The 12164-nt window shown below is 52.3% G+C and overlaps 1 protein-coding gene across 4 annotated transcripts in view; it reads left to right on the forward strand.

Annotated features, from left to right (window-relative positions):
• The window catches only part of NMNAT2 (nicotinamide nucleotide adenylyltransferase 2), a 180601-nt gene that overhangs the window by 146427 nt on the left and 22010 nt on the right, over window positions 1–12164 (forward strand). For 3 of the 4 annotated variants that reach the window (XM_072945963.1, XM_072945964.1, XM_072945966.1), the window contains 6 exons: window positions 2386–2474; window positions 3263–3330; window positions 5522–5600; window positions 8745–8871; window positions 10613–10693; window positions 11804–11848. In XM_072945963.1, coding sequence (XP_072802064.1) covers window positions 2386–2474; window positions 3263–3330; window positions 5522–5600; window positions 8745–8871; window positions 10613–10693; window positions 11804–11848 — 489 coding nt within the window. Of the gene's footprint in view, window positions 1–2385; window positions 2475–3262; window positions 3331–5521; window positions 5601–8744; window positions 8872–10133; window positions 10694–11803; window positions 11849–12164 lie in introns of those variants that run through there. The other variant, XM_072945965.1, reaches the window with a different exon arrangement.

The following is a 12164-nucleotide window of genomic DNA, read 5'->3' on the forward strand; positions in this document are numbered from 1 at the left end:
AAGAATTCAGTAAAGAAGAGGAGGGAAGGCATGAACTTGCAGAAACAATTTCCAGACCAGGTCCCTTGAACAGGATGCACAGGTAGCAGTAGGTCAGTAAGCCCAGCAGAGAGCAGGCATGCTGGATGTGGGGAAGAGCTGAACTTCCAATGAAAAGCTTGGGTAAGTGGAGAGCAGAGAGACGGCACTTTTTGTAAGACGGGGAGAAGAAGGAAGGTCTGACTTATTGCAGTAGAGGATCCATGACAGCCAAGGGCCGAACGGAAATGATCCTGAGGAAGACTGGGGTATAAAAGGGCTAAGGGAAGAAAAGGGGGGCTATGGAATTTATTCAGATATCAAAAAGGTTTTAGTTACAAGGCCTTCAATTTATCATTGGCTTCAAAATAAGACCTGGAAACAAGTAATATCACTCCTTTAAAAAGCAAAGAAGACACATTTGTTAGAATGGTTTAAATTAAAAAAAAAATGATGATATCAAATGCTGGTCGGAATGTGGAGCAACAGGAACTCTCATTCATGGCTGGCGGGAATGCAAAGCGGTACAGCCACTTTGGGAGACAGTTTGGCGGTTTCTTACAAAACCAAGCATACTCTTATCATGTGTCCCAGCAATCACACCCCTAGATATTTACCTGGGTTGAAACTTTATGTCCATGCAAAAACCTGCACAAGAATGTTTTAGCAGCTTTATTCATAATCAGGGAAAACTGGAAGCAACAAAGATGTCCTTCCATCAATGAAAAAATAAATTGGTACATATAGGCAATGGGATATTATTCAGCAATAAAAAGAAATGAGTTTTCAGGCCAGGAAAAGACATGGAGGAACCTTAAATACGAAGTGCTAAGTGGAAGAAGCCAGTCTGAAGAGGCTACGTCGTGCATGATTCTACCTATCTGGCCTTTTGGAAAAGGCAAAACTATAGAAATAGTAAAAAGATCAGTGGTTACCAGCGGTTGGAGAGGTGAATAGGTGGAACACAGTGGATTGTGAGGGTGGAGAAATTATTCTTTATGAAACTGTAGTGTGGACACATGCCATTACCCGTCAAAATCCACAGAACTGTACAACACAAAGGGTGAGTCTTGGGGAGGGCATAGCTCAAGCGGTAGAGTGCATGCTTAGCACGTAGGAGATCCTGGGTTCAGTCCCCAGTACCTCCTCTAAAAATGAATAAACCCAATTACCTCCCTCCTCCGCCTACAAAAATAAGAACAATTAAGTACAACAATAATAAACAAAGGGTGAATCTTCATGTAAACTATGGCTTATAGTTAATAATAATGTGTCAATGCGGGCCCAACAAACATAGCTAACATACCACAACAATGCAAGATAGTTATAATGGGGGACTGGGGGTCGGGGAGGTCAGAGGGTGGGGGACTCAGTACACAGAACTCTATGTACTATCTGCTCAATTATTCTGTGGATCTAAAACTGTGCTAAAAATAATTTATTACTTAAAAAGAAATCTCTTGAGATTTCACATTGAAAGAAACAAAGGGGCAAGTGTGAAGAGAATTATTTCTAAGTTTTAAGAAAGCCGAAAGGTAATCCTGGAGTCTTGCTTGTTAACTCTACAGCCAGTTTTGCTGGTACCCAAGCCCCCGTTTCCTTACGGAATCCCTCACCTAAACAGTAAGTCCACACTGCACTCCCTCCACTGTACAATCTCAGGCCCTTTTGGATTTATCCAATGAGTGATTGGAAGTAAGACAGAACCAAACTTTTCATCCCTTCCTAGTTCGCTGAATTTTCTCACGAGAAGGAAATAGGGCTTGTCTGGTAAATTTGAAAAAGCAACATCACAGATTTTTTTTCAGCAGAAAAAAAAAAAAGGCTTTTCTCTGGATGAACTTTTCTCAACCAACTGTAATGATGGTTTTTTTGGTCTGATTGTTAATTCTCCCTAATTATGTACAAGGCCCTTTAAATTTATGTTGGTGGTTTTTCTCTTTCGAGCAACTAGATTAAGCAATCAGCCCACCTTTCATATTATAAGAAGGCTTCTTCCTTCTTTCTTTTTCAAAAATTACTCCTCCACTTTGCAATTTCTGCAAGTGCTCATAGGGGTAAATGCAATCTGCTGCTCTCTTGGCTTTGAGTGATGTGCTTATTTTAAATCTCTCTAAGCTTGTCCAGCAGAGGACTTTTAAACCTGGATTAATCCCCTTGAGTTCTAAATCCTTTTGCTTTGAGGGCTGAGATCTGCTTCCATAACCTTCTGAATCACCAACGTTTGCTTTGAAAGTTGGCACCTTCTATTCAAATGGCAAGAAAGATGGGAAATAAGCCTTACAGAGCTGAACGTATTGATTTCAATTATCACCTTTAATCCACACCTTTCCTCTTTATCATGTGCGGTTTTCTTCTCTTCGTTAGAAAGAGCCAGGGATTATCTGCACAAAACTGGAAGGTTTATCGTCATTGGCGGGATTGTCTCTCCGGTCCACGACTCCTATGGAAAACAGGTGGGTCCGCCTTTGCCCCTCTCTTCCCTAGCCCCTCTTCTGGACCTGAAGGCTCCTCTGGTATAAAACGGCCCCACTGCCATCTCTGCTGCGATTCCGGGAACACAAAATACCCAACGGCAGGTGTCCCACGTCCCATCTCTGGACCATAGTCAGGCCTGAGCGAGGGGGCGTTGGGCAGCAGCTCGGAGGAACAGTCAGAACGCACCCAAAGAGGAGGAGGCACACCTGCTGAGGGCCAAGGGTGGCTTGGCACGGACACCAGGTTGACGGCTGGTTAAGGGCTGGGCAAGTCTTTCCCAGCATTATAGGAGAAAAAGGCCTGTGGCTCTTATTAGCTGATTAAAAATTCATTTCCCTGCTCCTCCCTCCCTGCCACACATCTCAGAAAATCTAGACTCTCTCCCAGGCCTTCACTTCCTCCCCCAGATACAACTTGGTGAGCCCCGGGGATGTCACCCAGCCAGACTGAGCCATGAGACAAGACAGCACCCACCATGCTGTCTCGTCTCTGTGCTGGGCGCACGTCGGCTGGTGGGGCAGTTGACCGTCTGATGCTCATCTGATGCTGTTGGAGGGGGTCTACTCCATCTCCCATCCGTTCCTTTCCTTCCCTTCTGCCACTCCGTGCCTGTGTGTGGCAGATGGACGCATACGGGGGTCACACCCCGTTCTCTGTCACCACCGAAAAACGCTGCACTTTTATAATGGGCTGGCTTGGGACGGAGCGTTGGGGAGGCTGCGGGGAGCAGGGCGAGCCTCCCAGCAATTGCTCTGTTGCTTCCCAGGGCCTCGTGTCGAGCCGGCACCGTCTCATCATGTGTCAGCTGGCCGTCCAGAACTCCGATTGGATCAGGTAGGGCTGGCCTGTTGATGCTGGAGGTGGGGGTGGCCCTGGGACTCCCTGGAGATGCGTGGAGAAGAGGAAGAGTCCTCACGGCAATTTGGACCCCATGGGGTTGGGGAGGCGGTGGGGGGGCAGATATTAACCCCATGCAGGTGATAATTATGTGAACATTCCAGGGGGGTCCAACTGATGACTTTATTTTTTAACCAAGCCACGAGGCCCATGAAACTGAGAGGGAGCTTTCGTGTTTCATCTGCCTTGTCCCCTTTGGATCCAGGAGTCTGCTCAGAGCCCCCAAAAGCATCACTGGGTTTGGGGTGAGGCAGGGCCAGAAAATCCAAAATGCCTCTCCAATTCTATACCCACTTGCTTCCAGGAGCTCTCACGACCTTTCAGGGAATGTCCCCGGCCTTGGCTCTTTCCCATTCCTGAACTCAGGCTCCCCTGGGCTCTGGGCTGACGGTGGGCCAGGGGTGCGGGTGGTGTGCACTCACTCACTGCCTCTCCATCCGACGCGCCCCGCGCAGTCCCCTCGCAGTCCCCTCGCTAAGACAGCAGACGCTGTTATCCGCTGAGCTTGCGCTGTAATTAAAGCAGGCTTCCACTAATTATGCTAATTATGCTCCCCAAAGCTCCTGCAGTTATAATTTGCATGAGAAGATGGTGTTTTTTAAAAAAGTAATGGCACACCATTTGTCCTGGCATCTCCCTACCATGGAAGAAAAAAAAATCACCTAGAAGTTTCCATGAAAGGAGGGAAATGAAGGGGCTCAGAGCGAGGGCTCAGAGCTATCAGAGAGGGAAGGGGTGGGCGGAAATGAGAGTAGTGGAGGAAGGCGACGGTAATAATTAAATCTTGATCCTTGCCATTTGCGTGCAGTGGTTTGTGTGAGCAGCACGTGCCCTGTGCGGACTTTCTCATCCCCGCCTGCGAGAGCGGTTAGGTGGAGAGACAGCTCAGGAGAGATCAAGGACCTTGAACGTGAACAGCACATCCGTGGTCGAGTCAGGGTGGAGATGAAGCTTCTCAACCCCGTACCTCGTGATCTCCTGGGGAAAGTGGGGCCCAGTGGGGAAAATACTGGGCAGGAAGCTGTTCCTGCTTGTGTGTGATTAGAATATTCTGAAACAATCCCTCATTCATTCAACAAATATCTACTGAGCACTTACTGCCTGTCCCACACTGCTCCAGGCACTGGGAAAATTAGAATTCCGAGAACTGAGGTCACTAAGAAGGTTTGGAGCTAGCTCTGGAGATGAGGGCTGGGTGTGCAGGGCCCCTGGACACAGGGGAGTCTGTTTAGCCAGGTCAGGCGTCTGCCTATCTCAGGGGGGAGGGTGATCAGAGATCTGGGGGGAGCCAGGCTCAGGGAAACTGGTTCTCTAAGGGTTTTCATTTCGTGAGACCTCATCTTCGGTGTGCTTAGGTGCGCTGCATGGTGGGAGGTGGGCAGGGAATGCTCAACTGCTAAGAACATGTTTGAGAAACATCCCAGTTTAGCAGCTCATTAAGTTGGCGATTAAACCCGAGTGCTGCATCCGTCTGGGGCTGGGTCCCCGCTCACTTCGTGTCCTTTGTACGGCGGGGCGGGGGTGCAGCCTGCTGAGCCGTGCCTTCCGGTCCAGGCGCCACGCCCACCTCCATGCCCATAGAGCACCTCCCTGCACAGGGAGGCAGCCACAGGCAGGGTCCCCATTTGAGGTAACTGCAGTCACCACTTGATGAGGGCCTGGCTCACTTAATCCTTTTTGCAATCCTATAAGGTCCAGAGGAGAATTCCCATTCTGCAGCTAAGAATGAGAGTACGACATATACTAGGCACTTTGCATATGAAACTCATGGAACCCTTCTAATAGCCCCACAAGAGAGGTATTATTGTTGTTCCCATTTTACAGATGGGGAAAGTGAGCACCAAGCATCATATAACTTTCCCAGAGCCCCACAGTTCTGGTGCTGGTATTAAACCTGGCCAGACCAGCGCCAGCATCTGCTCATGGAAGCCGGTGTCATACTCCTCTCATTTTACAGAAGGGAATCGGAGGCTCAGGAAGGTGTTCCAAGCCCATGTTTTATCTGATTTGAGATCTAAGTACACAGCACGACTAGGTCTGCGAGCTTTCTGAGCTATGTGTTTGGAAGGAACCAATAAGGAAAGAGTGTGAGAATGGAAACCAAGGGGGACGTCTTTCTGATTGTTAGGGTGGACCCGTGGGAGTGCTATCAGGACACCTGGCAGACAACCTGCAGCGTACTCGAGCACCATCGGGACCTCATGAAGGTGAGCTGGGCTGGGCTCAGGGCTGGGTGGACCACAGAAGCCGGGCCGGCTGCGGGAAGGATGCTGCTGGCCCATGGTCTCCTGCTTCTCAGCCAGCGGTGGGGGAGACCAGGGTCCGAGCAACACCAGCTACTGCTCCCTGCCTCGTCCCCACCCTGGATACGACTTAGGGCAGTTTTCATCTTCTGGCAGCAAGTTCAAGGTAGGATTAAGGAGACCACAGTTGGAAAACTTCAGAAAGTGAGGCGAGAAGGAGGAGTGGGCAAAGAAAGTCAAGCGGAGAGAGGCGCTCTGGGAGCAAGTACCAGCAGCCAGGTCCTCCTGCCGCACCTCTCGGGGACCCGTGGGTCCTCTTACTCCAGGACAGGATGCTGTGACTGTGGGCCCTCACACCCGCCAGGCATCGTACCATCATGCACACGCATTCCTCCTACAAGGGTCCACGGGTAGACAGTGTTCTGACCTTTGCTTTATTTGTGGGTAAAACGAAACACAGAGAGGTGAACCAGGGTATCTGAGGCTTCGGCCAGGCACAGTGACTGAGGAGCTGGTTGTTAGTTAAGCGCAGCTTCTGTACCGGCCAGCAGCACCGGCCAGAGTGTGCAGAAAGCACCCCTGGCAGGTCAGCACCAGCCCGGGACTCTCACAGTGATGGGATGAAAAGCGGTGCCATCGACAGCAAGAAGTCCGCCCCGCCAAGACAAGACGCGGTCCATCCCGCTCCCCTGCCCTGACGCGGGGCCCTGCCCAGCCCTCAACAGCAGTCAGGAGGGCGTCGTCCTGACACAGGGCGCCTCGGTCGCATCTGCGTTTGCCGTCAGGGGGCCTGTCACAATCTTCTCCTTGGGTGGCTGTCAGCAGCCCAGTGACCCCACACGCCACCAGCTGTGCACAGTGCTTTGCTTTAACAGATGGGGGACTCGGAGGATCCAGACCATCCAGGGAGTCAAAGAGCAAGAGCGGTAGGAAGGACTTGCTGGCTATGGCTTCATCTCTTAAGATCCACACCCATGGAATTGAAGAAAACTTGGCTCCTGTCTTTCTGTTCTCAGAACCCTTCACACACATCCAGAGTCTTTCCTGGTGCCCCTGAAAGGGCTGTGACCTAGGGTGGCATTGACTTGCTCCTCTGGGCTGGTCTCAACAACAGGAGTCATCAGAGACGTCCCGTCTTATCCGCTCAGGATGTGTCCATCAGGATAGGCTAGATATGCGAACATCCTTCAAATCTCAGTGGCTTCACACACGTTTATTTCTCACGCTATGTGTCAGCTGGGGGTGCTGCTGGGGGCGCTGCTGGGGGCCTGTGCTCCTCCTGTTCATCCAGAAGCCTCCAGGCCCACGATGGGAGGGAGGAATCGGGGCACTGCAGGGGTGCCTGGGCCCTGGGTGTACCAGCCAGAAAACCTCACTACTGTTTTGATGTCTAAATGTCTGGGCTTCCTGAACCTCCCTCTGTTACTCGTGCCCAGAGGCATGAGTCTGGGCCAGGGGTGCCTGGCCAGGAGCCCCTGCTGTTGCAGTGATAGTCTCGGGCCAGCAGAGAAGGTCAGTCATGACGGCCCCCTGCCTTGGGGCGGGAGCTGGGAGCCGCTTGTAACGCCCAGTCTCCCAGTCCCAGCATCAGGCCAGTGTTTCCGGCATGACGAGGAGACCTGTCGGAGAGACAGACACAGGGCGTAATGAGCGATGCAAGGCTGCGAGGACAGGGGAGCCCGTGGAGGGCAGGCGGGGCACGTGGCCAGCATTTTCTTCTCCGGCGTAGAAGTCAAATGGGATCAGCGATGCGCGCAGCTGGAGGAAGGAATTCCTCAGCTACCTGACCAGTTATTTGATGAGAAAGTGGCGTTTTCTCTTCTGGAGGTGAAGTAATAATAAGAAGGAGGCAGGCTGTCCCTTCCGCTCCACCAGCTGCTGCCGGGCAGAGAAGCCCGTGAAGCAGGCTGAGAAGCCCCATGGCCCCCGACCTCAGCTGGCTTCCAGATGTGGCTGGATGCTGTCATGACCGTCTCCTGTCAGGAACCTGTCAGAGGTGACAGGTCACCCCGCTAGACAAATGCCTGCCCTTCCAGGGCTCGGAAGGACTCATGTGCTGATCTGCCGGCAGGGTGGTGTGTGGAAGGTGCCTTTGGAGGGTGACCCCGGCCCTGGGACTTGGGGGGTCCTCCGGCAGCGGGACTCGGTCATGCAGAAAGGGTGGTGGACCAGGGATGGGGGAGGCTGCCTGTCAGGGACGGGACCTTGAATGAGCAGCAGCCCTGTGAAAACTGATCCTTTGTTTCCCTGTTGCCCAATAGCTGCTGCCCCACTCACCGCGGGCAAGGGGGGGTCAGCTGTGAAGAATGCTGCGCTGTCAGCTCTGTGTTTGCCGTGGCACTGGGGAGAAGCAGCCAGCCAGATAACACAGGACAATGGATAATGCACAGAGAATTTCCGCTTGGCTCTGGAATGTGTATTCACACTGTGAGCAGGCGCAAGAGGGCCCCGAGCCCCACCCCCCTTCCTGCAGCGCAGACACATCCTGCTCTGCCTGGCACGGCTCCCCGGCCGGGCCTGCCATTGGCATCTCTGGCTTGGAGAGGCGGCAGGTGGTGATAGCGCTGGGTGTTTGCACGACCTTTCCCAAGCTTGCGCGGCCCTTTTGCAGACATGACCTCGTTTGAGCCACACAAAGCAGGCAGGCAGGGCAGGTACGCGTGTTCCACAGAAGGTCACAACATCCAGGTGGGGTACAAAGTTCCTGCCACGTGCCAGACGCTCTAAAGGCGCTTCGCGTCTGCTCGCTCGTGCCATCCTGCCACAACCCAGAACGGCAGCTCTGTTTCCTCTCTGTGTTACGCTCTTGAATTGAAGTTCATGAGCAGTTTAGTAAATAGCTAAGGTCATGCAGCCTGAAGAGGGCGGGGCTCACCCTTGAACCCAGGTCTGTGCGGTAACACATCCCGTGCTGCTCCCACTGAGCTGTCTTGCCTCCTGCCAGCCTTGTGGTCCCAGGGTGTGGCCAGGTCTAGAATTCACCCCCAGTCCTCTTTCTGGGACACCTCACCATCGTGGCCAAGCAGATGAGTATTTGGAGATACCTGGGAAATGCTTCCGTAAGTCATTCAGCTGACGACACTGACTCTGCCCTTCCTCCTTCCCCAGCGGGTAACTGGCTGCATCCTCTCCAACGTCAACACACCCTCCATGACGCCCGTGACCGGACAGCCCCAGAACGAGACCACCCAGCCCGTTTATCAGAACAGCAATGTGCCCACCAAGCCCACCGCAGGTAGGGGAGCACGGGCGCAGAGCTGCGGTTCTCTAACTTCAGGATCTCCTGGAGGGCCTGCGGAAGCCCGGATGGCCAAGCAGCGCCCCAGAATTTGATTCCGAAGGTCTGGGAGAAGGAGGAGAATTTGCACTTTTAAAAAGGCAATGCTGATGCTCTGGTCCAGGGACCATACTTAGAGAACTCTTAATACAGAACATCAGCAAGAAGCAGTCACAAAGAGAGACAGGGACAGAGGCAGAGAGACAGGGGTGCATTTTAATATAAATATGATTGCTTTACTTGGGAGTTAAAGATACAAAAAGGAGTGCTTTTCTCTGGCTCGTCCAAGGAGGGCGAGGATCTCGCCCAAGGTCACATGGTCAAGAAGTAGCAGGGCCAGGAGTCAAACCCCAGCGGTCTGCACCCTGAGTCCCACACTCTTAGCCATCCCTTCCGCGACAAAGAGCAAGGGCCCCCGCCGACATTTACTCAGCACTTTAGTGCGATATGTTTGCCCGGGGCTCGGTGCTTTACAGGGGGGCTCAGTGCCTTGCACGGGTTTTCGTTTAATGCAGTAATTCTGTGATACAGATAGTGTGTTCCCATTACAAAGAGAAAGCCGAGCTTCAGAGAAGGTAAGCGATTTGCCTAAGGTCACCCAGCTCAGAAGTAAAAGAGCCAGAATTCATACGCAGGACTGTGTGATTCTAAGGTCCATGTGCTTCCTAATATTGTCTTCCAGGCCAATTGCAAGAGACAGGTCCTGATGTTAACTTTTCAAGCTAGAGACCATAAGCCAGTTAGTTATCGGTCTGCTAGAAATAGGGAAAGTCACAAGGAAGAGCCAGAATTCCATAGTTTGCGTACAGCCACCTGTGGGGAGCTCAGAAACATTTTCCAGATTGGAGCCCAAAGAGATCACTGAAACACCAGATCCCTCTCAGCCAAAGTAGGCTATCTGATTAAAAGACCGTCCGCATAAGAAGGAAAGCCTTCACCCAGCAGAAATTATTCCAAGCAAGTTCTTTGCCGCTGGCCCGGTCTCCGCGGATTTGAGTGTAATTGTTTAGCGTTGGGAGTGGCCGAGGACACGCTCACGATGTTAAAAAACGAAAAATGCTAACAGCGCACGTGTCCTTTATTTTTTATATTTTTCTTCAAGTTTTATTGAGATACAGTTGACATATTGCACTGTGTAAGTTTAAGGTGTAGAGCATAATGATTTCCCTTACATACATCAAGAAATGATGGCCATAGTTCGCATCCATCCTCTCATACAGGTGCAAAATCAAAGAAAGAAAAAAGTGTGTTCCATGTGCCCTTTAAATGCAGAAGATGCTCCAGTGCACGTTACAGACATATCTGCGAAACACACATAAGAAAAGTGGGAGAGAATAGGCAATATGCAGGTACCTCAGTGGTGGCTTTCTCTAGCAGTGGAATTGCGGATGCTTTTAATTTTCCTTTTTATATATATTCGTCTCTTATATTTTCCAACTTTTCAACGGTGTAATAAACATGGCCAGAAAGTAGATTCCTGTCTAGGGCTCAAGATGCCTTGGGCTGTGAATGAGAAGAGGCAATTCTGGCTGTCATGTTTCTGTTCTTTCTCTCCACCCTCCTTCTGCCTCCCACGACCAGGCCCCACCCCTCCGGAGCAGCCCCTTTGTTCACAGTGGCCCCAGCCCCAGGCTGACATGAGTGTGAATTGTGAGTGGTTCTCTCCCTCTGTCCCTGTGTGTCTTGCTCTCTCCCACAGCCAAGATCTTGGGAAAGGTGGGGCAAAGCCTGAGCCGGATCTGCTGTGTCCGCCCGCCCGTGGAGCGCTTCACCTTTGTGGGTAAGGGGGCAAGGACCTTCTTTACCCATCCCGCCTCTTCTCTTTCCCTCCTCCCTTCACTGTTCAGCAGACACGCCTGGCACCTGCTGTGGGTTTGGACATTTATAGAGCAGTGAGTGGGAGAGCAGAGGATGTCACCAGGCCCACGGGGCCAAGTTGTTATGGGGGCCCAGAGGGATGATCCCCCTGGCGTGGACCCCCTGGAGACCTCCCGTGCCATCAGCCCCTCCTCGGGCTGTGCTCCGTGCTCCCCTCAGCCCCCCACAGAGTGTGTGCGCACGCCTGAGAGCTCCCAGGGGCCCGGAATCCTCCCACCTCTGGCACTGTCAGTGCTCCTGCTGAGGGGCTAAGAACACATCGGCCCTTTCCTTAATTCTCTCTTGTTTTTTTGGCTGCTCCCCTAAGGATGAGAATATCTGATTTGGGGGATCTTTCTCCCACAAACCCAAAATTCGCCTGTGCAGGAGAGCTGGTCAAGCCCTCATTCCTTTGACTGTTTGGGGCTGATTCCTGAGATTTCCAATTTCAGACACCTTGGAAAGGTACTAAGAGGGGTGGTGGAGGAGGAAGGGAGCCAGGGGGCCAAGCCAGCATCCCCGCGGTGCCGTGCACACTCAAGGCACACAGCAAAGCCTTTAGCGTCTTCCCCGAGCTCTGCATTCTGCCCCGTGGAAAAGCCCAGCGTGCTCAGTTCGGCTTGTTCTTTGAACCAGGTAACCCCGAACAAGAGAGGGCCACCTTCTTGTGACCTGGAAAGCTGTCTCCCTGGGTCTTGAGGATGCTGCTCTTGTGGCCAGCCTCCTCCAATACAGAAAGACACAGAAGGCGCCCAGCATGAGCGTGTGTGTGTCCCTGGTTGGCTCCCCAGCCAGGCTGTCTCATTCTGAAAGTCCCAGAAAAGTGAATCCTGCCCCTAGAGCCCAAGGAGATGCTCCCTGTCCATTGTAGGCTGGACCCTGCTCTGCATTCATTCAAATGTTCCTACTCCCACCCACCCCACCACCCATCCCATCCTGAGTTTTCTCTCTGAGAAGACTCTCGGGCAGAATGCCCATCAGGTACCAGGAGGTTCGTTCCCTGATATTCCTGCGTTTCTTCTTTCCTCCCTAGATGAGAACGCCAACCTGGGCACGGTGATGCGATACGAGGAGATTGGTGAGTGGGGCTGGGAAGGTGGGCTCCTTTGGAGCCACCTGCTTCCTCCACAGACATAGTCGGGGGGGAGAGGCTTGAAAACCCTGGGTGGGGGTTGTCGCAGGGTCTTAGCAAAGCTCTTCAAAGGATGAGTGGCTGTTCCCAAGCTAAGGTCACATTTGTAGTTATCTCCCCTTTAACATCACCTCCCTGGATCCAGGCAGGCTCCCAGGGGCAGGGCTGGGTCAGTTGGCAAGTTTCCCTTTGGAGCCTCTTCTCCCTCACCCGAAAGACAGGAAAGTTGAGTTTAGTGCCGGCCAGAGAGACTCTTCTTTTG

This window comes from Vicugna pacos, chromosome 21, assembly GCF_048564905.1.
Source record: "Vicugna pacos chromosome 21, VicPac4, whole genome shotgun sequence".
Classification (NCBI taxonomy): domain Eukaryota; kingdom Metazoa; phylum Chordata; class Mammalia; order Artiodactyla; family Camelidae; genus Vicugna; species Vicugna pacos.